This window comes from Crocodylus siamensis, chromosome 15, assembly GCF_052110815.1.
Source record: "Crocodylus siamensis isolate JL-2025a chromosome 15, ASM5211081v1, whole genome shotgun sequence".
In the NCBI taxonomy this organism is placed as follows: domain Eukaryota; kingdom Metazoa; phylum Chordata; order Crocodylia; family Crocodylidae; genus Crocodylus; species Crocodylus siamensis.
Window position 1 is genome coordinate 22817039 of NC_143409.1, and position 27246 is coordinate 22844284.

General features: G+C 41.4%; 1 protein-coding gene across 2 annotated transcripts in view; it reads left to right on the forward strand.

The window, feature by feature from the left end:
* Positions 1–26335, forward strand: part of MAPK6 (mitogen-activated protein kinase 6) — a 46214-nt gene extending 19879 nt beyond the window's left edge. Inside the window, exons 1-6 of one of the 2 annotated variants that reach the window (XM_090028593.1) lie at positions 4145–4302; positions 10045–11244; positions 12926–13070; positions 21268–21432; positions 22871–23072; positions 23956–26335. In XM_090028593.1, the coding sequence (XP_089884719.1) occupies positions 10690–11244; positions 12926–13070; positions 21268–21432; positions 22871–23072; positions 23956–25054 (2166 nt within the window). In that variant the 5' untranslated portion in view covers positions 4145–4302; positions 10045–10689 and the 3' untranslated portion in view covers positions 25055–26335. Of the gene's footprint in view, positions 1–4144; positions 4303–10044; positions 11245–12925; positions 13071–21267; positions 21433–22870; positions 23073–23955 lie in introns of those variants that run through there. The other variant, XM_090028594.1, reaches the window with a different exon arrangement.
* Positions 26336–27246: the final 911 nt, after the last annotated feature.

A 27246-nucleotide genomic window follows, 5' to 3' on the forward strand; every position in this document is an offset into this window, starting at 1 on the left:
AGACTTGAACAACTCAGCCCCACCTCATCCCCAGCCAGATGCCTGGTTTCCTGCCCCCGCCCTGCTCTGGCACCACCTGGCTGTAGCCCCCATCTGCATCCCTGGACTGCGAAACATGGGACCATGCTGGTAGAGGGGAGCAGGGTGCGTGTGTGTGTTCATAGGGTGCGTGCCACACGCACACCCCACCATACACATGCACCCACACTTCCCCACACACTGCAGCCACCTTCCCCCCACACCCCACATATCCACACCCACCTGCATGCTCCCTCACTGCACATACCCACCCCCACAATCTACAAGAGTAAGACTTTAAGTTGTTGTGCACTACGCAAATGCATGTACATCAAGACAAAAATATTTTTTGAAATCAAATTAATGTTGTAGATGTTCGCTTTTTAGAATATAATTTGGTATTTTTCAGGATCCGAGATGGTAAAATCCCTCACTGGGGGCAAGGGGAGGGACTTCTAGTTGCAAAGGTCAGGGCAGGACTTCTGGTCACAGATGGTGAACAGAGCTGGGCACCTGTCAAGGAGCAAGGCTACCCATGTGGCCGTTGACAGCTTGCCAAAACTCGGTAAGCAGCCCTCCACCCGAAATAATTGCCTGCCCCTGGCATAGCTACTCTCTCTCTTCCCCCTGTTGATCCTGCAAAGGATTCTGTTCACACTGGACTTCTGCAACTCTATTTTATAACTAATTACCTTCAGGTACTTATGTCTTGAGGTGCAGGTCTACACAGGAGCTGGTTACTATACAGTAGACTAGGATATGCATTTACAATCCCTTATGAGAAGCAGGGTAAACTGAGTGCATAGGTCTATCTATTCTCTAACTAAACCAGTGTTGGCACCCGAGTCAGCTTGTTTGCAAGCACTATGGGTCTTTGTGCAAGATACCTCAGACCATTCTTAGAGTGACATGAGCTACCTTGTACTTAGTAGCCATCCAAATGGGGACTTGGTGTGGAGTTGCTAGTACAGCAGACCCCTGTTTTACGCATATTCAAGTTACCTGAGTCTCGCGTTTATGCGAATTAATATTAACACTCAAGCAGAAAAATACACCCCGAGACACAGGTCATTCACATATATATGCGAGATGCACAGACTGAGTCAAATGGAGTCATGTGCAGCTTGGGTTCCCAAGCAGGATTCTGAAGGCTCTCTCAGCCTCAGTGTCACCATTGTGTTCAAGATGAATGCTTCTAATAGTGATTCTACAAGTGCTTCCGCCTCTACAAGGGAAAGAAAAGCTATAACTTTGGAAAAAAAACTTGAAGTTGTGAAGAGATACGAAAGAGGTGAGAAGACAAAGGAAATTAGGTGTGATACAGTGCTCAGTGAGTCAACTCCCCATACAACATGGGACTATGTGGAGAAAATTAAGGAGTCCTATAAGAGTGCTACACGTTTATATACTGCCCATGTTTCATTAACAAGGTTGGCTATTATGGAGAAAATGGAACTCAAATTGACCAGAATCAAGAACACACACTGCTTTCGACCCAGGTGATTCAAACAAAGGCAAACAGCTCTTATGAAGTGTTAAAACATGATGGTCCTGTAGCCAAGCGATTTAATGCAAGTGCCGGATGGTTTGACAGTTTTGATAGCACACCAAGGATTTCATAATCTCAAACTGATGGGCAAAGCAGCAGCTGCTGATAGAAGTGCTGCAGGCAAATTTCCTTCAATCCTAGAACCTACCATTGAGGAAGGAAGCTACAATCCGAGGCAAGTTTTCAACTTGGAAGAAACCAGACTCTTCTGGAAACAGATGCCAAGTCGAACGTTATCTCAGTCGAGGAGAAAACCGCACCAGGGTTCAAGGCTGTGAAGGATTGCTGCACACTGCTGTTTGGAGCGAATGCAGCTGGTGACTTCAAGCTCAAACTGTTGATGGTTTACCACACCAAAAACCCTTGGGCGCTTAAGGGTTATGCAAAGGGACACCTGCCTGTTTGTTGGAGAGCAAATTGGAAAGGATGGGTTACTGGATCATTGTTTGGAGATTATTTTTCCAGTCTGCTGCATTTGGAATTGAGGGCTTACTGTGACAGGCAAAATCTTCCTTTCAAAATTCTGCTGCTTCTTGATAATGCTCCAGGACACCCCCTAAGCCTTGGCGACCTGAGTGAGAACATTAAGGTGCTGTTCTTGACACCAAACACAACGTTGCTTATCCAGCCCATGGATCAGGGCGTTAGTCAAGTTTTCAAGAGCTATTATCTACAGAGGACCTTCAAGCAGTTTATCAATGAGACGCAGTCAAAGAAAAAGACGAACATTAAGGAATTTTGGAAGAAATTTAACATCAAGATGGCCATAGACGACATCGGAGACGCCTGGAATGATATTATGCAGCAGTGCTTTAATGGTGTCTGGAAAAACATCTGGCCTGCTGTTGTGAATGATTTCCAAGGCTTTGCTGCTGACGAATTTATCAGTGATGCAAGGCATGATGAGATCGTTGAGATGGCTAAGAGTGTGGGTTTTGAGCAGTTCAACTAGGAAAACGTGGCTGAGCTGTTCAATTCCCATAGGGAGGAACTCTCAAATGAGGATCTTCTTGAGCTGGATAGGGAGCACTGTGAAGAGAAAGAGCCCATGGAAGAAAATGAAAGGCCCTCCCCCTGAGTTCTCACAATGAAAGGCATGGCTGATACAGTCAAACTTTTGGATGGTTACCTAGCCTTCTTTGACAAAAATGACCCCAATCATGAAAGAAGTCCTATGGTTGCCAGGCTGATGAAGGAAGCCAGTGCCTGCCACACGGAGCTTTACAGGGAGGAGCGGCGCTGCTCGGTGCAGTCTTACTTGGACAAGTTCTTCAGGAAGCGGGACAGCACTATCGCGACTCAATCAGCCAACTCTCAGCCTTCCACTTCAGGGGGAGAGAGATCACAGCCATCTTTTGAGGTGTCTGACCTGGGTGAAGACTCGGCTCCCCATTGATGATTGAAAATTGTTGTATGTCTATTTTGTATTTTTTGTGTGCATTTCTTATAATGTAACTGAATAAATATATTTACAATATGTTTTGCAACATAATAAATAAAACCTTTTTCAGCCACTACTTTATTTGGTACCTCTGGTGCCATAAATGTGAGGTCTGAGGACTGCAACCCCTCTCTTTTCTATTATTTCCTATGCGAAAATTCACCTTGAGTTGTGCAAATTCGACATACGTGAGGTTTCTCAGGAACACAATATACGTGTAACTTGGGGGTTGTACTGTACTGTAACTGTGCATAGAGAAGCCTTAACTTTATGCCTGTCAGCCTGGCCCTTCCATCTTCTGTATAGTTGTTTCTCCATCTATGTGTATTTTCTTTTTCTTAATAACCACCAGGCTGGGTCTAAAAAGTGTGTCAGTAGAGTGGCAAAGAGTTAATAGAGGCATGTGCTACAAAAGCCCTTTTCTATTTTGTGCCAGTGCCCTAAGCAAAATGGCTCTGCCTAGCAAAAGACTGCTATAAACGCATGTCTTCATCCAGTGGGGTGCTTGGAAGTGTCTGTAAAGCAACCGAGACCAGCGAATAACCAGCTTGAAAGCAACCCTAGGGCCTTCCTTCTGCTATTGGGCAAAGGCAGCGCAAGCGGTAAGAGCAGAAGAGCACTAGGCTGCAGGGCCAGGGCCTCTTTCAAATGCAGGGTCTTGGCTCAGGAGGTGATTTGCTTTTTCTTGAAGGCTGGGAGCAAACCTGCTCCCGGGATCAGTTGTACCAGCGCTTGTCCTGGGGCAGAGCAGTTCTTGGGCTCTGCACGTGCCCTCCTGGCTCTCCCAGGGGGGCTGGAGGAGCCATCCGGCGACAAAGGTCGGGTCTGGGCACAAACTTCCGGGGCCCCTGAGCCTTGGAGCCCTCGTGGGGCCTGTCCCAGGCAGCAGGCGCCTCGTGGCACAAAAGCAGTCAGCTCATGGCCTGCGAAAGTGCCCCCGCCCGGGCAGCCGCCTGCTGAGCATGACGGCCCGCGTTAGCGCGGGCTCCTGAGGTAACCGCCGGCGGGGCGGGGCGGGGCGGGGCGTCGTGTCTCGGCAGTTGCGCCCTCTCCTTCTCTCTCTCTCTCCCCCCCACCAGGCGGCACCTCCCCAGGAGGCGGAGCCCGGCCCGGCCCGGTCCCGCCTCGGGGGCGGTGCCGCCGCTCCCTTCCCCTCTCTGCCCCCGGAGCCGGGTTACATGGCGGCGGCTGCGGCGGGCGCAAGGCAGGCGGGAGCCCGCGCGGAGACGGCGCTCGGGGCCGGGGAGTCCCGCGGTCGGTGCAGCGCATCCCCCCAATGAGCCGGGGACGCCCCGTGAGTGCGGCAATGGCGCCGGCGCTATCGGCGGCCGGGCGGGCGGGGGTCGCGGGCCGGGCAGGGCCGGGCGGGCCCCGCCGCACAAAGGCGCTTTGTTCCCGGCGCGGCCCGTGCCCCCCTCCCCGCCCCCCGCGGCCGCGCGGCCTCCTCCGCACTGCGGCGGCGCCGGGCCGGGAAAGGCCGGGGAGCCGCGTGCCGGGGCCGCGCGGGCGCTGGGCGGGAGGAGGGAGCCGGGCCCCGCGGCCGCCCCCTCCGCGGGGAGTCCCGCTCGGCCCCGCTTCTTCAACAAGTCCGGGCGGGATGGGGGCACTGAACGTGCGATGTCAGAAACCCCCTGAACGCGGACGTGTCACCCTGAAGGGCACTGACCGGGGGGGGGTTAAGGTTGGGCTCTTTTGAACTCCCAAGTTTTGCCCTTGGTTCACTGAAGCCTCTTTGTCTGCTGCTCCTGGCCGGCCGGCCGGGCTGGTGGGGGCAGGGCGCTGCCTCCTGCCCGGGACTGAGCATCCCTCCAGATCCCCCGCCAGGGTGGTGGCAGGGGCTGTGGGGAGAGGAAGGGTCCTCACGGCATCCCCTGAGGAGAAACAATGATTTTGCCAGCTTTTAAGTAGTTTTAAAATCCAGGCAGAATAACGCTCATGAAAATAATCTTTAAAAGATGCAACCAGAGTAGTAATGGTTAAAGCAGTGACTGATGCTGAAGGACTCTTTCTTCTCAATTCAGTTTCATTCCTGGTCAGCCTTGGAGTGGTAAAATTGAGCTGTATTGTGAAGAAAGATGTGTTTTGTTGTGGTTGAGCCAGGGCAGGCGGTATTCCAGGTATGGCTGCCAGCAAAAAAACCCAGAATATATTGCATTGTGATGGCCTGAAACAAACTTTACCGTCCCTTTACGAATTCCAGAAAGTGGTGACGTAAAACAGATTTTAAGCTGTAGTCGTGCAATATGACACTGAAAATGGGTAGTGGAAACTGCACTTGAAACAGAGAGAACGAGAGCAAATGACTAGGGCTGTGTTGAGACTTCAGATACTTCTTGAGATGCTGGTAAAAATCACATCTTGGTTAAACAGATTTAACAGCAGTTTGCAAGGTGGTTTTGTAACAAAGGTTAACTTGTTCAGGGTCCTCTAGAACTCTTAGAATAGTGACTGTTTTCATTAAATTAAACTAACGCTCTCTAAATATTGGTGTTTGTTCCAAAAAGGGTTTTCTGACATCTATTAATTGTTGCAAGAATTGATAAGCTAATAGTAACATCTGCTGTTAGCTTACAGCTCTATAACTGTAGGGAGTTAGTAGGAGGCTTTAGAAAAGCAGCAGTTTCATGAGTTCCACGATGACTCACTCTGCCTACTAACTGCAACGTGGCTGATCTAAAAAAAAAAAATACATATGTGCTCTGTATTTTTATAATTGAAGGGATAGGGTAGGGTTTAGCACATTGTATAATAGCTTCCTCTAGATAACTCTTTAGTCTTGTGTTTTTCCTTCTGTGTTACTACTTGATCATTAAACCATCAATATAAATGTACATTAAGTTGCATCTTGCAGTCTAACTAGGAATTCTGAAACAGCAAATAGCTGATATAACACTTGGCATTTTTAGTGAAAGCTGTAGGTAAATTACTGCTATATGTAATACCTAACAGTAGTGGCTTTCTCTGTTTCTTATTGCTACTGAAAAATGCAATTTCTCTGCAGAAATTTTGCTAGTTTTTAAAAGTGGTGTCAGTTGCGTAGATATCAGCTCAGCAGTACTGACAGTTTCAAGGAAGGTGGTTTTCCTGTAGCTCACTTCTTGGCTGCACAGAATTTTTTCAGAGCTGACTTTTAGGTAAAATATGATTGTACAAAGATTGTAATTTTCCAATTAATTGATGGTTTTCTGTTTGGAAAGAGTGGAGTTAAGTAATTCTCTTGGTTGGTACTGTACATTGCAAATAGTCCACCAGTAAACAGTAGAGCCCAAGAATGATCTCCACATGTACTAAGTATGGTAAAATCTGGCCTTTACTCCTCTGCAGTGTGCTGTGTTTTGGTATATTTAACCTACAAAGTCATCTTTATTATGCCTGTTCTGTTCTTGAATAATTGTACAAAAAATGCATTGAATATTTATGACTGAAAAAAGAATAGCAACAGGTTGCTTTTCTTGTCATTGTCAGTAGTTCCATACATCCGTCCTTATGTGGAATTTTGAGAGGGATCTGTCGGACTAACTGCTCAAAATGTAGGTTTTGCGATGTGATAGCAACGGGTGTCTAAGTGTCTTTTGACAAGTCTAAAAAGTTATACAAGATCTTACATTTTATGAGAAATAAAATATAAAAGGCAGGGCTGAAAAAGTAAACTGAAGGGTTAAAGAACTAATCCTGCTGCTTCATTTGAGGTTATTTGGGAGCTGAAAAGGGTGAAGTTCCAGATAATTTGTTACCCTTTCACTTTACTGAGACATATAATAACTCTAAAGAAGGGTGGGTTTACTTATTTTGTTCATTCCTCTCCTTCATTTCTTATGATCCTTTGAACCATTCCAGTCTTAATAGTAAATGCAAGGATTTAACTTGTAGCTGAAAAAATGTTTTTAGTTGTCTTTATGGCCACTAGAGGAGGCACTAGTCTGCAACTTCCTTTTCACTTAAAATACAACAGTTAACTGGTTACTCTGTTCTGACTTCGCACCAAACTGAGAATACAAAAGAAAGTCTTGAGATGATGGTGGGAAGATGAGCAAATCTTGCATCCTTACTCTTTTTCCCAGGGACTTGCTAGATATCTTCCTCCTTAGTGAAACCTACTGAAATACAGGTATTTGGCAGAGCATAAATCTTCTTGTACCTTGTATGTAGGCTGTTATGTTGCTGTGCATAAAAAACTTGACTTTTTAGCTGGGGGACAAGAGACCGTATAAGAATACTCATATTTTTAAATTACCTGAACATATAAAAACAGGTTTCTTAAGGTGATTCTTGAGCAGGTGTCTTTATGCCTTGTTTTCATGAAAGACTTGATGGAGACTGAATTAAAACTGCAAAACTGAATCTTCATAGTAGTTGTAGAAATATTTAAAGGAAAGTAAAGCCTTAGTGAATTGAATTGACTTGCAGGCAGAACTTCAAATGCAATTCTTCTAAGACTGAGTCAGTTATTCAATGACAAGCCAAAGCTGTCTCTGTAGGTGACTGTCTAGATATACATGCATTAGCAGTAAGGTAGGTACTGTAAAATAATATTTAGACTTGGGACAGGACAGAGTTCTCTAAGCTGAAACCTTGATTGACTCAATTCACTAAGATGTTTCTTGAGAATTAAGACGCATAGAAGAGCTTGATGCTCCTTGTTTCACCCTGGGCTAAGTAACACTAGAATGTAACTTTGGCTTCTTAAGTAGGAAAGATAATACTTCATCTTAATGTAAAGGATCATTGTGGTAGGGTCATAAATTCTATTATAACTGGAAAATGAGCTTAAAGGTAGAGCAATAAATGTTTAAAATATTGTGACCTCTTCTGATAGCTAGTATATACAAGTAAATTTAAGAGGTTTAAAGTCGTAACTAGTGCTCAAATCATTTTCCATTCAGTTTGTAATTAGTTTTGTGCATATGCTCAGTTCACAAGAGATTTAGATTGCTTAAATGAACTGTATCAATACACTAAAAGAAGAAAGGAATCTTAACTTATACTGTACAATGAAAAACCTCACTCAAAGGATCAGCTTGCTGGTCTCTTAAAACCCATTGGTACATAAATATTCACTAATGCATTCAGTTCAGTAATGATCATATCAGATAAGCATATGCATGTTAGTGAATTTTTAGTTATCTGAGACCTGTATTTGTAATGAACCCAGCAGGCATCTTCAAATTATTAACCTTAGTACCTTCTTATAATGTATAGCAAAGTAAGTTGATTACACTCTCCAATCTTAGGCCATTAAAAAAAAACCTTTTTAATGTTTCTATTCATATTGTTTTAACAAGACAAAAGGCCAGTATTTAAAGCTGCGGTAATGTCTGTTTCACTATGCTAATGTGTTAGCTAATGTTTGGAGACCAGTTTTGTTTGGTTTTATGATTTCCTTGGTGTAGTATTAACATACTGAAGTTGCTACACACTTGAACAACTCTTCACTTTAAATTAATGAAGCTTGTTGGAGGAACTATTGTTATTTTTAAGTTAATATCAGGGCTGGCAACATGAAGCCAATAAGTAGTCTTCTTTTAAATAAAAGTTACATGTTGCATGCATTTTACAGAGGCAGCAGTTGGGTTGCCCTTCTTTGGGATACCAAGAATTTAAAACAAAACAAAAGAAAAAAAATTACTTCTGGCCTCAATGATTACACCATTACTGCAGAGAGTGGCAAAGTGGACCAAGAAAGTTAGTATGTTCCCTTCCCCCAGACCTCAAATAGGGATTGCATTCATGATAGCGGAACATAATACTGATCTGAAAACTAGCGAGGCTTAGAAGTGCCAGTAATGTTAGTGAAGAGCTTCTTGATAACCTGGTTTGTGATGTGATCTGTGCTGCGTGTTCTTTTCCTTCTGGTATCTGGAATGAATATGTGATTTAATCCTTGAAGTAGTATTGCATACTTTTTGATACCTCCCAAAACAAAAGTTTTTCTTCAGGGCTTTTGCAATAGGAGATTTGGGAAAGGGAGAATATGAAAACTGAAACACATCAATCAACGTGAAATCGTATTCATACGAAATGATAAGGATTTGGGTTTTTCTAGATAGCCACCTGATAGGTCATACAGGCTTACCAGTTCTTGGAACGATTGTCCTGTTACCTCTCTATCAGTGACAAAGCAAATAGAAGTTTCCCATGCTGTAAAGACCCAGTTGATTCTGGGTTGAAAGTATAGAAACAGAAGTCTGTTATCCAATAATTGCATGTTTTAAAAATGCCAGTCGTGCACTGGAGTTCAGAAAGTGGAGAAAGCCTTCATTCTTGGGGTACCAGAGACAGTCTTAGAGACAAGGTGCACCATGGAGTGGGGAGAATGGCCACACACAAATGAGCTTACCTGCCTGCTGTTAACTGGAGCTAGGCTGCTTCTGTCTGATGCCTACAGTTGTTTTGTATGCAGATGTTCGTAAGTTTATAGCCATATATTATGTGGAAAACGCTTTGTGAAGTACATATTTCTCATTGAGGATTACGTACATAGGTTTGTTGTTACAGATAAAAAATATATAAAAAAGCAGGGTGTTTTTCTGCTTGGCTTTGGGGTGCCTGAACTTGTTTCCTTTTGCCTAGTCTAGAAAAATTGCACTCAACCATACAAAATAATAAAATGTATATTATAGTATAACGACAGGGAAATTTTCAAAATTTTACAAATGAGCAGTATAATGAAAATGGTTGCTGTTGACTGTGCTACAATGAAAGGTGGTCTTCCTAGAGAATTGTCAAAATATGTGCTACGGTTTTTTTTCTTTATCCAAATCTAATTGCTATCTTTGACTTTATTGCTGCTAGCATGATATATTATTAAAAATATAGGGAAAGTAATTGAGAAGTAGGTTGGTAGCTGAAGTCGGTATTAATTTTTCCAGAGTACACAGTGGACATGTTAATTCTAGTTATTAAAATATGGTTGTTTTCCCTTTTTGAGATTAGATGGTGAAAGACGGTTGGTTACTTGTGGGATGCAGCTTGTCTAAAGCAGACTTGAAAGGATTTCTGGGTAATATTGGAAATTTTCTGTTTTCTCTCTTTTCAGGTTGTCACGGAATAAAATGGATGGTAGCTTTGATTGTGATTGTGGTGAGCTGGAGCCACCTGATCATTAACAGAAGGCATCTTTTGTAAATCAAGAGCTGCCAGTTTCCTGTTTAACTAAACTGTAAACAAAGGAGAAAAAAAGGAAGAAAAAAATAGTGCTTACCAGCACCAGAGAATGACGCTGCTCAGGACCAGTCCAACACTGAATGTATCTGCACTGTGAGGAGGAGGATGTTAATAGAAGCCTATTACGTGCATATTTATTCATATTTTTGTTAAATGTTAACCAGTTTAGCACAGTAGAGCTAAGTGCATAGTATGTCATTTCATTCCGTTTGAGTTTCTTGTGAGTATTTTCTTTAATGTCTGCAGAGATGCTGCACCTTTCTTGAACTATGAATGCTGCAATCTTTCTATCTTATGCTCAGTTTGAGTTACAGAGCTGCTGAGCTCTATATTAAAGGGGACACAACAGGCCTGGTTGGCTAATAATGCAACGAGAGTGTCAAGAAACCGTCTTGCAGTCAAAGCCGAGGTTTTCTTTTCCCTTTCTGTAAGATCTTTCATTCAATACCAGTGGAAGCGTCTCTGCGTGTTTACAGAAGCTTGATAGTTTAAGAGGAAAAATCGTAAATATTTCGAAATGGCAGAAAAGTTTGAAAGTCTCATGAACATTCATGGTTTTGATCTGGGCTCACGGTATGTGGACTTGAAAGCACTGGGCTGTGGTGGAAATGGCTTAGTTTTTTCTGCTGTCGATGTTGACTGTGACAAAAGAGTGGCTATCAAGAAAATTGTCCTTACAGATCCCCAGAGTGTTAAACATGCTCTACGTGAGATCAAAATTATTAGAAGACTTGACCATGATAACATTGTGAAACTATTTGAAATTCTTGGTCCCAATGGAAGCCAGTTAACAGATGATGTGGGCTCCCTTACAGAATTGAACTGTGTTTACATTGTCCAAGAGTACATGGAGACAGATCTGGCTAATCTGCTAGAGCAGGGCCCTTTACTGGAAGAGCATGCCAGGCTTTTCATGTACCAGCTGCTACGTGGGCTTAAGTATATTCACTCTGCAAACGTTCTGCACAGAGATCTCAAACCAGCTAATCTTTTCATTAATACTGAAGACTTGGTGCTGAAGATTGGTGATTTCGGTCTTGCACGGATCATGGATCCTCATTATTCCCACAAGGTATGGAGAGAATAGTGATCTCCGTATAACCTAGCCATCTTGCTTTGGGCTCCTTTCCTTGTATTGAATAAGCTGCAACTATCAGCTGTTGTTTAGGAATTTAAGTGATCCTCATCGCCGGAATGCTTTAGACCGGGGTGTCAAACTCATCTGTGAGATGGAGTAGGGTTGCTGGGTTAGTCTGCAGACCAGATTGGGACTGATCCCTTGTGTTGTGTGTAGCAGCTGTGGTGCAGCTTGCAGGCTGTGCACCACAGGCAGCACATGCCTACCCTGCTCTGGTGTTTGCTATGCACACAGTGCATAGGACCATAGACCAACCTCCTGTGCTGCCCACAGCATGAGCCTTGGGCCTGGCACGTGCTGCCTGCAGCATGAGGGGCTGACGCAAGGCATTTGCTGTATGCGGTGTGCACTGGACTTGCTGTGTCTACTGGTTCTGGTACAGCCCACGCTGGTCAGGCATGGGCACCACATGCACAGTGCATCCTGAAATGACCCCTTGTGCTGCATTTGGTGCTAAGTCCAGCCCATTTGCCACATGCCATGGCCAGCAGGTTCCCCATGCAGCGTGTGAGTTTGGTCTAGAGACCCATGGGCCAAATCCAACTCGTGGGCTGTACATTTGACATTCCTGCTTTAGACCATTGTTTGTGGATTGATAACTGTTTTTCTTCACATGTGCCGAAGTTGCTGCTTTTGTCCCTTGGTCAGCGAGACTGGTAGATAAAATTAATAATATTACATGTAAATGCTAATAGCTATTTAATCCAATGTCCTGAGTGTCCTAACGTCAGTGTTTTGAGGTTGAAGGTTCAACTTCTCATGCCTTGCATCCTATCGGGCCTCTGAAGGTCCCTATCGGCTTTCAGCTTTTTTCCATAGAAAAGTTACAATTAAATAAATGCGTTTAATTAATGTTGGTAAATGCACAGGATGAGATTTTTAAACATTTCTTTTTATTCCACTTAATTTTATCACCAGAAACTTAGTAGGTTGGGAGAAGAAACAGATATTCCCTAACTCTTAATTCCTTAGGGTAACTTCAAGTACATATTTGGGAATAGAATTTTACCCTGACCTTTTAAAAGAACAGTATGTAGGTGATGAACAAAAGCCTCAATTAGGCTTTAAGAACAGTGCATAGATGCAAAAGTACAGGAGCTTTAAAGGAGCTTAAAATACACGTGCATCCCCAGTGTACAAATGTGACGACTTGTTGGGATTTATTAGAGGTAGTATAATCTTCCTGCTTAATGTCTCAGAAGGGAGTTCATTAGTTCCTCTTCATTAACTTTACGTTTGGGAGTAAGGGATTTTTTTTTGCAGCTGTACCTTACTTGACTAATAAATAGCATTGTACACGTGTTACTTAAATCGTGTTGCAGTCGATTCAGAAACAATCCCTGTTGTGCTGTTTAAAAATAGTCTTATAAAATAGCCTTTTCAAGGTTAAGCTTGGAGCTTGTTACAAGCCATTTGAGCATATTTTCGAATTTCTTATAAAATATGCATTATTGGTATGTTTAATGCACCACACAAAGCAAGCATGGTTGATGGAACAGGAAGACTAATACTGTCCTTTTTATTGTTGGAAGTTTGGGTTAAAATTCTGAAATAGTGCATGTGATTTTTTTTTTCCCCTTAAAAATACAAGTAAGCTTTTCATTTTCCTCCTTAGGGCCACCTTTCTGAAGGATTGGTTACTAAATGGTACAGATCACCCCGTCTCTTACTTTCTCCTAACAACTACACTAAAGCCATTGATATGTGGGCTGCAGGTTGCATCTTTGCTGAAATGCTGACTGGGAAAACCCTTTTTGCAGGTTGGTAGGAGTTTATATGTGTGTTATGTGAACTCAGCTGTAAAATGTCAGTGGTAACATGTAAATATGCTGCTTATGAGCACTTACTTTTGCCTATCCAACACTGTTGCATATATCCTACTGAAACAAAAAACAGCCAAGGATAACAGTGAAATTGCTCATGGTAGCATGTAGTTTGTATGTTTAATTCTACACTTTGGATATCTACTAATTAAAATTACTTCAAGAAATTAAGTTAATTTGGAACCTTTTATCTCTTGATTCACATTAACAGTTTTTATCTAAGAACTTCTGAAGGAGTTTGTAGGCATTGTAAAATGCTTGCAGCATTTCAAAGAATGTACTGCTCGCTTACTTCAGTTTTATAGCTGAACTTTGTTTTGTTATAGCAATTCCAAAGTTAAGGTTGTTTAAAACTGGGATTTTGAACATCTCCTTGTTGAAAAATTATTTTTATATATAATATCTGGCAGATAGTCCCTGTCCAGTTACTTTGAAGGTATAGTGCTAGGTGGATTGATTCATTTTAATCCCATTTCATGTTGTACTTCTTTCCTTGGCTGGTGTAATTTAGCATTTCAGTGGCATCACATGTTTTTACACAGATTTATTTTAATAATTTTATAATTTATATACATTCACTTAGCTGAAAGAAATATTTCAATACACCTGCACTGTTTTCCATCTAGTTTTGATCTTCTTGCTGTTTCTAATGGAGTAAGTAGTGCAGAATGTCAGAATGGGTCTCCCTACTATTCTAAACAGGAAATTTGGTCTAAATGTGTATTGAGCTGTATGATTTGTACCAGAAAATTGTTAAAAGCGTGTTTCCAAGTTGTGCCTGTATTCTCAGGAGTTCCAAAGTAAACTAGAGGCCTACCTCTGCAGCACTACCCTGTTTATGTGCACCATGCTAGAAATGCACTGGTGAAACTGCTTTGGAAGCTCTCCAGCATGCCAAAGCTAGACATCCGAAGAGCAGCCTCAGGAGAGCAGTGCCTTTGGAGTGGCTTCTCCGCTACTGTCCTGGGCTTGTCACATGTGAGTGGGAGCAGGTGAGCAGGCATGGTTAGGAACATCACTTCTTGGGAGAACTGTGGAAACATTGTACACCTACTCTAGGCTTGGATATCTGGGTCTGTCAGAACTCCTGCTGTCACTCTGACTGAAAGGCAGGAGTCTTCAAGCAACCTTTGTTTCTTCCCGGAGCTAATATGAGTTGCAGCAGTCCACAGCATGTGATAAACGGACCTGAGGGGCCATGACTTGTAGAGATTCTCAGATTTAGTATCTACCACAGTTAACTTACCCCTTTTCCTGGCTCAAGCCTCAACACAGGGTGGGCTGGAAGAGTGCCCTGACTTGACTGTGCCAAGCAGGAACTCTTGAGTTAGGAAAATTTCTAGCTGCCTGTTTTAAGGCAATGTTGCACCCCACTTTGGGTGCTCTAGTTCTTCAGAGAAGACCTACATTGTTTCTAGTAGGACACATATTGATTTTTCATGGAGCTGCCTGTACTCGCAGATTCCACAGGTCGTGCTAGCAGAGCTGGTAATATCCAAGAGTTGTCCTACTCAAGTAGAATGCAAGCTCGTAACCTCTGAGAACTAAACTGATGTTTCACAAATTGCCTTCCCCCAGCATAACAATCAAGCATACAAACAATGTAATGCAGCGGTCCCAAAAATCACAAAGTCCATTCAGGGGTTTGAGTTGTAGGCATAAGAGTTTTTTTCAGTATGGGAAAATCAGGTCCCTCCATGGAAATTCTTAGCTTCATACCTCAAAATAGTTAATATAAGCCTTTTTTGCCCTTTAAAATGCCACCAGTAGAATATTATAGCTTTGAAAAAAGTCTAGGAATAAGCAGTTAAATGTAGATCCGCCACTCTCAAAAAATCTGTGTCCTGGAAGTACAGGAAACGCTCGCTATTCGCAAATCAGGTATTCATGGATCCGACTATTCATGGTGCACCACGCCAGCTGGGTGGGTTGGGGCAAGTGCTGCCATGGCTCCCCTCTGGAGCTGCACTGAACGCCATCTTCTGCAGTTAAGCCAGGCATGGAGTGCTGCGCGGGGCGGAGAGGAGGGCAGAGCCGGGGGGGCGGAGAGGGAAGTGAGAGCTGGGCAGGTGGAGAGCAAGCGCTGGGAATGGGGAGAGCCACGGTGGTGTCATCTTCCCTGGAGGTAGCCACGGTTAGTCCCCAGGCACTGAAGGGGAGCCCTGTGCCTCCAGCCTCTCGCAGTGGGGGAACGGGGTGGCTGTGGGGTCTGATGGGGAGCCCTGTCAGTATTTGCAGATTTCACCATCAGTGGGGATCTCCAGAACAGATCCCCTGCAAATGGTGAGGGTCTTCTGTAGTCAGTACACTGGAGTATGAACACCAGCCAGTTGGAATCGGGGTATGTCTCTTAATAGCAAAATATTTAATGCTTGGGATGGAAAGCATACGTGAGTACTGTTTGTTTTGGCTGAAAGAAGTTAGACAATTTTTTATTGGAAAACATGAGGGGCAAAATTGGGGGAAGGGCCCGACTAGTGTTGGGAACATGAATGCAGTTGCTATATAGCGTGACTGATAGAGTTGCTACCATTTAAAGTAATCCTATTGTTTAGGCCTGAGCTGTTCCATTTCTAAGTGGCTGGGGGCTGCACACCTCAGCATCCCCACTGCTGCATTGTGCATCTGTACCCCTGCCCTCCCGTTGCACCGCACATCTGTCCACCATACCATGTGCTCCTGCACTGCATGTCCCTGTCTTGTACTGTGCACCCCAGTACCTTTTCCTGCTGAAATATGTGCACTTGTGCCCCTCTGCTGCACTGTGCATCACCCACTGTACAGGGCACCCTTTCTCTACTTCCCCTACGTATATCACACATGCCTCTGCTAACACCACGGACCCCCATGGCCACCTTTTCCCTCCCTGCTGCACCATGCACCCAGGCAGCCCTACTGCATCAGGAAGACCCTTGCCCCAGGGGAGGGGTGGCTGATTGGGAGCCCTGGGAATTGCATTTTAACCCTTTGTGGGCTGTTGGTTGGACAGCCCTGGTCTAGCCCTTTCCCAGAAGATTAAATAAAAATATTAAACTTTTCTCTTATCTGACATGTCATAAATGCAGCTATGTTTATTTTAGTTACTCAGTGTCTTTTTGCACTTTTCAGAACAATCAAAAAAAATCTGAATACATTTGTAGCTATAGTATGAACCATCCCTTGGCCCCAGAACTGTAGGTTAGACCCTGCTTATGCAGTCAGTATTATTTGCTGCTACTTCATTGATCAAAGGTCACTTGATTGTAGTCACATTCAATATATATTGAAGAACAAACCAAACTTTATCATAGACGAGATTTGATTGGTTTCCAGAACTCCCCACTCCTGCCTGGCTAGATGGCAACATTTTACCTTTCACCTCCTTCTCTCCTTTGCTAGTTTTTTTTTATCTACCATATACCCTCACAAAGCTTGAAAACCCACTTTAGCTTCCTTTTTGCCCTTTTGATTTTTGGTGGAAGATCACGTTCCAAAGACAGGCCAGAGGTTTGCTATTTTACTGTCTGGTTTTCTCATGAACTTAGAGACTTTTTTTTTTGTTATATCTTAGGTTTGCTTGACTTAAATGCCAAGTTTAAGGATATGTCCAGATATGATGTGTTTTTATATGGAAAGAATGGGTTAAATTATAAGGGACTAGTGAAAAATTTGACTGCTGTGCAGATCTTAATATAGTAGAAGACAACTTTTACCTTGTGTGCATGGAATGTGTAGTATCTATAACAACACATTTTGTTAAATGAAGGCAGCTAAGTTGAGCAGGTGATTAAAATATGTGGAGGGTTACAAAAGAGGAACTGCATGACATCCTTTATACCCAGCGAAACTTTCTTAGAATCATAAAAAATTAGGGTTGGAAGGGACTGCAGGAGGTTATCTAGTCCAACCCCCTGCTCAAAGCAGGACCATCCCCAACTTGATCATCCCAGCCAAGACTTTGTCTAGTCAGGTCTTAAAAACCTCCAAGCATAAAGCTTCCACAACTTCTGTGGATAATGTCTACCCTGCTAGTGAGGAAGTTTTTCTTAATATCTAATTTAAACTTCCCTTGCTGCAACTTGAAACAAATGCTTCTTGTTCTTGTTTCTGTCGTCTTTGGAACCCCCCCTTCAGGTAGCTGAATGCTGTTATTAAATGCCTGCCCTCAGTCTTCCCTCTCTAGACTAAATAAGCCCGCTTCCCCTCCACCTCACCTCGGAAGTCGTGTGACCCAGCTCCCTAACCATTTTTGTTGCCCTTTGCTGGACTTGCTCCAATTTGTCCACATCCATTCTGTAGTGGGGGGGCCCCAAACTGCAAACCGTATTCCAGATGTGGTCTTACCACTGCAAACAGAAAGAGATAATTGCTTGATGTACTGGCAACATTCTTACTAACACAGCCTAGTATGCTGTTACCCATCTTGGCAACAAGGACACACTGTTGGGCTTATATTCAGCTTATTGTCCACCATAATTCCCAGATTCTTTTTTGCAGAGCTGCTGTTTAGCCAGTCAGCCCCCTACCTGTACCGGTGCATGTGATTGTTCTGGCCTAAGTGCAGGACTTTGCACTTGTCCTTATTGAACCTCATTTCTTTTGGTCCGGCCCTCCAATTTCTCTAGATCTCTGAGTCCTAGCCCTATCCTTCAGTATATCTACTACTCCCTCCAGTTTGGTGTAATCTGCAGACTTGCTGCGGGCACGCTGTGCCATCTTTCAGGTCACTGATGAAGATATTGAACAAAACTGTCCCTAGGACCAACTCCTGAACAGCACTCAAGGCAGCTGTTCTCTCATCCTGTGAAAATACTGTAGGATACGAGACCAGGAAACATCAAGACTGGTTTGATGAAAATGACACTGAAATTCAAGGTCTCATCCACAGGAAACAGAACGCTTTCTGTGCCTGGCAGAATGACTTCAACTCTGTTATCAAGAAAAATGCACACCAACAAGCAGCATCAGAGGCGCAGAGGAGAACACGAGAACTGAAGAATGAGTAGTGGATACAGAAATCAAGAAATCCAACATTTTGCTGACGTTTGTGACACTCATGGCTTCTTCAGTGCTACCAAAGCTGCCTACGGCCCTAGCATTCAAGGCCTTAATCCTCTAAGATCAAAGGGTGGAACACTCCTGAAAGACAGCAAATCCATCAATGGTCGCTGGAAAGAACGTTTCTAGGACCTTCTGAATCATGACTCAGCTGTCAGTGAAGATAAGATCAACAACTTTCCACAAAAAGCAACCAGAGAAGACTTCGTATTGCCACCTACCCTGGCAGAGGTCGGAGGTGCCATCAGGAAAACAAAGAATAACAAGGCAGCCAGTGTTGACAGAACACCTGCAGAGATTTTCAGAGGAGGAGAACAACTTGTGTGTCATCTTCATGTCCTCATCCTTAAAATCTGGATCAAGGAAGAAATCCTACCCAACCTAAGGGATGCTTAGGTAGTAACAGTCAAGGCAATAGTAACAGTCTTCAAGAAGAGGGACAGAGCTGATTGCGGAAACTACCGAGGCATCTCACTGTTGGCCACTGAGAGTGAGTCAAAGCATGCCTTTCTGAAGTCCAGGTTCCTTATTCTGCTGCTCCCCTTCCTGGGTCAGGTCTGGCCATTGATGTTTACAAATGGGTCCTGCTACAAAATAGTTGAAAACCACTGCCCTTGAGAACCTCTGCTAGCTGTCTGAAGAAAGCCTCATCCACCTCATCCTTTCAGTCTGGTTTTCTATAACAGACCCCCACCACAACAACACCCTTGTTGCTCTCCTGTCTGACCCATCCCAGAGACTTTCCACAAGTCAGTGGTTTCATACTGAAGCTCTGAGCAATCATACAGCTCTTTTACATAAAGTGTGACTCTTCTTCTCCCCTGCCTGTTCTTCTTGAACAGTTTGCACCCATCCATGACAGTGCGCCAGTCACATGAGCTCCCACCAAGTCTGTTATTCCAGTTGCATCATAGTTTTGTGACTGTGCAAGGACTTGCAATTCTTCCTGCTTGTTTCCCAGGTTCTGCGCATTCATGTACATTTGAAGTGATCCACATCTTTTCTGTGTTTGCAAGCCACACTTCATAGGAGTATGGCACATATTTGAAGACCTGTGTGTTTGTCTGGAGCAGCAAAATATAGGAAATCTTTTGGTTAGAGGTGCAAAGATTTTGGTGAACTGGAAGTTTAAAGTGGCTATCGGTCTGCAGTTTGGTAAAAACATCTCACACCTCTGGTGTCCCTATAAAAGGCAGTTGCTTCTTAGGACAATTCTCTTGTCACTGATCTTGAAAAAACATGTATGCATATTTTTTCAAGACTGTAAAGTATTTCTTGTGGAGTTATTTATTCCATGGTGATAACTGCAGAAGGATTGTTTGGGGTTTTTTGGATGTTTTTTCCCCCAAATAATATCCAAATGAAAATTGCTAGAAGCCAAATGTTTGAAAGCACTTAGTACTTGTATTTGGAGATGACAGTCAAGCATTCCAAGTTTTGATTCAGTCTTGACAGGGGAAAATTCCAAGGTCCACAAGCTTTTATAGAAACCTGTGCCTATGATATCAGATTAAGCAGCAATTCTAGAACTCACTTGAAGATGTTGTTCAGTTGTTGGTATCATCGTAGTTTCCTGAATAAGGGACATGTAATGTCTCCAGTTAGGTGAGAAGGGGGAAACAGACAAAGTATTAGAAGTCAAGTTAATTGAGATGCTGACGTGAAAAACGCTGTTTTGATTAAGAAATTATTCTTTATAGTTCTTAACTAGGTTGTTCTTTAACTTTCTTTGGCTACCCCTACGTCCAAATTTTACCTCAGGAATTGAATTTTGTTTCCTAGAATTAAATATTTAATGCAAGGAAAAGGAGAATAGGAGACGTATTATATTGGTGGTAGTGGTGGAAAGTCAAAAGAACTTTTAGAAGATTGTTAGAGGTAGTATATCATAGCTATTGGAATAGACATGAATGCAAATACATGTTTGCAAGTAAGTATTTAAACTAGTATTTCATGTAGAGAGGGGAAAGAGCTGGTGATTTCATCTAAAGGTAAAGAGGGCTATGAAATGGCAACATTTCATAATAGTTGTGATTTCCAGTAGATTGCATGTGTGTTAGTGTCTGCTGGTTTAAGTAGTTTGCACTCATAATTCACTGACAGAACAGAGCTTTCATTTTTTCAATAAACTATACACATTATTTTACTAATTTCAATCAGAGGAGAATATAGGAGCCAGTGAGGTTTCTTTTAGTGGATTCCCTTTTTTATAAAATTGCCTGTCAATACATAGTAGAAAGCTGTTTGCAGAATCCACATAAGCCATCATGCCACAAATTCCTGTAGTGGCCCTAAGGCCTGCCAGTAGATTAGTACTGACACACATTGTGTTTCTGACCCCACTGATTTCTCTCCACAAAACCAGTTGACTTAAGGTTTGTTCTTGTTTTTGGCTTTTTGTTTGTTTGTTTTTGCAAAAAGTATTGAAGCTTATTCTGTGATGACAAGCATTTGAGTGGAAGTGGTCCTTTGTAGTGACATTTCCTCTGTTGTGTTTCTTGATCCATTAAGAATTAAAGGGGTCTTGAAAAATTCTCAAAGGACTTAAAACCATTGTTCCTTTAATTTTAGCTGAAAAGCATAAAATAGTTGCAGCTGTTTGTTAGGGAAACTACCAGTTTTGTCAGACGCAAAACAGTTCTCATGGTGTGTTTACAGCTTAACTTACCTTGAACTAGTCATGTTTCTATAACTTAATATAGAACTTAACAAATCCCCATCTCTTATGGTAATATATAAGTAATTTGTCAGCTTGCAGGAGCAAGTATGAATACATCTTTGTACATTCGTGGGGGAAAAATCATTGATCAGTAGAAATGTTTGTTTCTAATATAGTAAGTGTTCAATGGATCCATATCCATGGCTACTCTTAAAAATAGCCACAATCTTTATTTTAAAGGCATTTTTATGTAATTATTGTATGTAATTGATATAAACACATCTCACCTTTGAGCCTCCTCTTTGGATTCACATCTATGGAAAGTTTGGAGTGTAGTACTACTGGATTAGTTAACTGCATCCCTGAAGAATTGGATTTATCAGACGTGTTGTTTGGGATATAAATCCTATCTTGTCCATTTCCCTGGTTAATGTTTAGGTGCACATGAACTTGAACAGATGCAGCTAATTCTAGAATCAATTCCTGTTGTGCATGAGGAGGACCGTCAGGAGCTTCTCACTGTAATACCAGTTTACATTAAAAACGATATGACTGAGCCACACAAACCTTTAACTCAGCTCCTTCCAGGTATCAGCCCTGAAGGTAAGTAGTTAAAAATTATATATTTTAATCTCTATTTTAAAATCCACGGTGAAAAAAACACTTTTACAATGAATAATTTTAGCATAGGGAGGAGGAGAGGCTACAGGACCTGAACCTGTTCAGCCTCCACAAGAGAAGGCTGAGGGGGGGATCTAGTAGCCTGTTACAAACTAGTCAGGGGGGGCCAGCAGGCATTGGGGGCGTCCCTGTTCCCCCAAGCACTGCCAGGAGTGACCAGGAATAACGGTCACAAGCTGGCAGAGGGTAGATTTAGGCTAGATATCAGGAGGCGCTACTTCACGGTCAGGGCAGCTAGAGTCTAGAACCAACTTCCAAGAGACGTGGTGCTAGCTTCTACCCTGGGGGTCTTTAAGAGGAGGTTAGATGTATACCTTGCTGGGGTTGTTTGACCCCAGTACTCTTTCCTGCCATGGGAGGGGGTCGGATTAGATGATCTACTCAGGTCCCTTCCGACCCTAGAAACTATGAAACTATAAGCTTGATCATGTATCAGACGAGTTTCATTTGGTAGCAGAATCTGTACTATTATCTTCCATCACGCATTTGGCTCTCGCCCATTCTGTAGGCTAGGATTGCTAGACCCATGTTCCCAAACTGTGGTCCACAAGGTCATATAAAGTGGCATTTAACTAGGCTATAGATCACTTCAGTTATTCCCTTCCCCTTCCTCAAAATCTGTTCCAGGTAGTTTGTTTATTAAAAAAAAAAAAATGTTTGAGAAATTTTGAGGGTTCATGGTGGTCTGTTTGTGCAAATGGTTAGAGACCCACTGCAGCTGGAGGCATTTTAGTGTAGCTTCTTGTACAGTATTACACACCTACTTAGGGAGCTGTATGCTACCCACTTATCTGGAGGGCTTGTTTTATGTTGAAACATTAATCTTTTGAAGATAAATAAAAGAATGAAATCAGAAATTTCATGTTATTTTGAAAAAAACATTTTGGGACACTACTTAGTCAAAAGAGAAGTTCTGTTCAGGAGCTTTTTTGAATCTTTGTTTCAACTCTCTGGCTTTTTTGAATCTTTGTTTCAACTCTCTGGCAGTTATTGCGTGGTGTGGAAATCAGTAGCATGCACTGACTTGACTTGCAGTCCACCCTAAGCTATTAAAAATTGAAGGAATTAATTTGGCCATCACAGATCACTAGTAATAACTAGACTGTCTGGCCTCTACTTTTCCAGATAAGGCAGACAAGCGCAGACAATATTTTTTTACTGTATTAATCTGATCAGCTGGTATTTTAGTCTTAAAATAATTATGTTCTTGATTCTGTCATCTTTACAGCCACAATATTTTCAGCAATCTTTAACACATTCAGACACGTGTGAGAGGAATAAGACTCTGCCTTGTAGTTGTTTTCAAGCATAGGAATTCTCAGCCTCTGGTTTCTGATGACTTTTTTTTAATTCTCTGCAGCACTGGACTTTCTGAAGCAAATTTTGACTTTTAGTCCCATGGATCGATTGACAGCAGAAGAAGCTTTGTCCCATCCTTATATGAGCATTTACTCCTTTCCAACAGATGAGCCCATTTCAAGTCATCCTTTTCATATTGAAGATGAGGTTGATGATATTCTACTGATGGATGAAAGTCACAGCCACATTTATAATTGGGAAAGGTACATTTATTCCAAATCACAGTATACAATGAATTGTCTTGGGTCTGAACCATAAGTCCTCGAGTCTAAAACCAGGCTGTACCTGAGATGCTGGAAATACCTATTTTTAAACAGTAGATACTGGAGGAAAAAAAAAGAGTACTCCTAGGTTAAATTCCTTGCTTCACCCTGTCCCATGTGCATACTAAATCCTTTTTGACTGACTTCTTGAATTAACTTGAGGAAAATAATTTTACTACGAGTAACATCTCTGTGAATTTTTTTTTAAAAGAATTTCTAGAAGTACAGTACAAAGACTAACTTGGATAGCCTTATTTGTGACTCTGCAGTTCATCTATCACATAATAAATATGTCTGCTCTTTGCATTAAAACCATTTGCTTTTCAAGCCTGTTAGATATAAGTTAACCTTTTTTCAGATGTATATCACTGTTAGAAATTCAGACTTTTCTTCCTCATCTTATGATCTGTAAATATACTTGTAAAGGTCTGGGATCTCAACATTGATATATTTAAAAAAAAAAAAAAAAAAAAAGTCTTCAGTAAAAACAAATACTTCTGATAAGATTTCTGTCCTCTCCCCTATACCCCTCCAGGAAATATCCTAAAGATTGCTAAACTATAAATTAGAATGACATGTAGTTGGGGTTTTAAAATACTTGGAGACATTCATATATAACTAGTTTAATCAGGCTGCATTTAAAAAAAATATCTATATCTATATATCTATATCTATATATCTAAAATATAGATGCTCAGATTACCTAACTGGGCTTTATGTTTTTGTAAACAGTAATTTATTCTTAAACCATATTTTTGGGGGATAACTTGTAAGGATTATGGCTGCTTTTTATTCACTAACATTAGGCAATTAATTATTACAGATATCATGAAAGTCAGTTTTCAGAACACGAATGGCCTATTCATAATAACTATGAAGCTGATGAAGTTCAGCGTGATCCAAGGGCTCTTTCTGATGTCACTGATGAAGAAGAAGTGCAGATAGATCCTCGCAAATATCTGGATGGAGATCGTGAAAAGTATCTGGAGGATCCTGCTTTTGATACCCACTTCTCTACCGAGCCTTGCTGGCAATATCCAGATCATCATGAAAACAAGTACTGTGATCTGGAATGTAGCCACACTTGTAATTACAAAATGAGGTCATCTTCATACCTAGATAATTTAGTTTGGCGAGATAGTGAAGTTAACCATTACTATGAGCCCAAGCTTATTATAGATCTTTCTAACTGGAAGGAACAGAGCAAAGAGAAATCTGATAAGAAAGGCAAGTCCAAATGTGAAAAGAATGGATTGGTGAAGGCTCAGATAGCTCTAGAGGAAGCATCACAGCAGCTTGTTGAAAAAGAAAGGGAGAAGAATCAGGGGTTTGACTTTGATTCATTTATAGCAGGAACCATTCAGCTTAGTTTACAACACAAATCTACTGATGTTGATAAATTAAATGACTTGAATAGCTCAGTGTCTCAACTAGAATTGAAAGGCTTAATATCAAAGTCAGTAAGCAGAGAGAAAGAGGAAAAAGGAATGGCTAATCTAGCACAGTTGGAAGCTCTGCACCAAACTTCTTTGGATAGCCAGTTTGTGAGTGGTGGGGAAGAATGCTTCCTCATAGACCAATTTTGTTGCGAAGTAAGGAAAGATGAACAAATTGAGAAAGAAAATACTTACACCAGTTATTTGGACAAATTATTTAGCAAGAAGGAAGATGCTGAAATGTTAGAAACTGAGCCAGGTGAAGATGGGAAGCTTGGGGAGAAGGAAAGAGAAGAGAATTTTCTTAGTAACAGTGGGGAATTTCTCTTTAACAAGCAGCTTGAGGCCATAGGTATTCCTCAGTTTCACAGCCCTGTTGGTTCACCACTTAAATCAATTCAGGCCACATTAACGCCTTCTTCTATGAAATCCTCTCCCCAAATTCCCCATAAAACATACAGCAGCATTCTAAAACATCTAAACTAAAACACTCAGCAGACATTTCTTTTGTATTCATGAGATGTTTGTCTTTTTTTTTAATTACTAGTGTAAGTAATTTTTTTTTTTTACTTGAATCAGATGGTGTAATTTTTGGTATGGATTTCATTAGCTTTCTGTTTACCATTGTTTTTACAATCCAGAATTACTTTCTATACATAAGTTAGTTTTGTTTTTAAACTGGCATGTCGTTTGCACACAAAATTTAAATAGAGCAAAATAATGCAACATGCAGGAGGAAACAGAAAATGCACTAAACCAAGTAAAAACATTCTCTCAGTAAAACAGTTGTCCATGTTTTGCAGAAAAAGAATCTTGCCTTTAAATTTACACAGTGAGACTGTACATAATTGCATGAAAATATCTATATTTTTTCCCTGAAACATTTTTTCATTCATGTGTATTTTAGAGTTTTTCATACTGTACACATTTCTTAGACACATGATACCAGCAGCAACTGAAAATGAATGCAGAATTTGGTACGCATGTGTTATCTACCTCAAGGTAACAGCAGTATGTGGCAAAACATTAACCACCCATAGTGCTTCTCATTATGCACTTCTATTTAGCCAGCATTATTGTAGTAGCTGTTCTTACTGAAAAATCATTCAATATTTATAAATGTCCTGGTATGCATTCTTTATAGTGAAGTGTTAATATGCAGCACTTTTATTTATTTTAGCAGATAAGTATATTTCTCTAATTATAGAAAGTCAACTTAATTTTTTGAAGTTACTTTTCAGATACTAGGTTTTTGTTTAGCACTATGGTTTATTGCCTACATAGCTGGATATTTTAATAACATCAGCTTATTCTGAGGCTGCCCAATGCATCAAGTTTTGTTTTTTTTTTTAAGTTTTCATTTCAAGTAAAGCACTCACTGTGTATAGGAATTTGTCATTTGGAGGTGCTTCATCTCTCTACAAAGAAATTAGGAATTGCTTTATTATAAAATGCTCCTAGAAGTCTTAATTGTGTTCATTTAAAAAAAAAATTTTGTAACATTAGTTGTGTGCATGGAAATAATTAAGGTACAACATTACTGTAGGTTAAAAGTTCTATATGGTGAGACATTTTGTTTTTACTGTATGTTTTTACTGAATGATTCCCACCCCCAGAGCAAGCATGAATAAAATTAGGTTAAATGTAGCATGTAGCATCTCAGTCTTCTGAAAATTTTGTTTTTACCTTTTGGGTTTTTTTGGGATACTGTATGTATCATTGGCTCCCCTGTTTAAAACAAAAGAAATAAAACATGGCCAGCAAAAATGTGTTCTGTCTCTCTCTTTGTACAGTGAAAATTACTGGCTGCTTTGTAACATCATTGGGTATCACCATTACTTTGCAGCAGGCCGACGCCTATCTGCCTGCCCCCAGTGTTTCGGGATTAATGTGACAACTGGATGGTTTGCTTGTTTGTTTTAAGGGAAGGGGAAAGTGGATCCAGTTCAGACTCCCTTATATTTGCTGTTGCAGCTTAGGAGTTTGTTTTGCTTCTCTCGTGGATACAGTTTGTGACTTCAAATCAATTTTGGCATAATTAACATAAAACCTGAACTTTCTACAGTTGTTACTTCAAATTAAAGTGCAGGTTTAAGGGTGTGCTTTTTTGGAATACTATCTAATAGCAGCTGTAATTTGTTTTTAAATGCATTATTTTTATGTATTGCACATCACAACACTTCCATTGCCTGTGTGTTAATGAACCAAATAATAGTTTTCATTTTGCTGAAAGAACTTAAAATCTAGTCTTTTATACTTTTACTTGGTGACTAATTCAGAGGAAACTGCATACACCAATGTTAACGTATTAAGTGCTCACTTCACTCTTAAAAAACAAAACAAAACAACAACTAGAATTTGTACCTTTCATCTACCTTTTAACTGTGTACTTGCTGTGATTATTTTTTCCTTCTTTCTTTTTGCTATCATAATTCTAGAGATCTGGAAGTGACCCAAGCAAAAACATGAGCGGTTTTTTTTACTACAGTATTAACTCAAGTTACTGAACTTTAGTGAAAACTGCCTCACTAGAAATCAAACCTTAGCTGCTGTGTCCATGCTTGCTTTGTGCTTGCTCGTATGTAGCATTTATGCTCTTAGGGGCACTGTTAGACTATTTATGCTGCAAAAAGAAGCAGGAATTTATAATCAGGTGAACTCTGCAGGCTGTGTCTGTT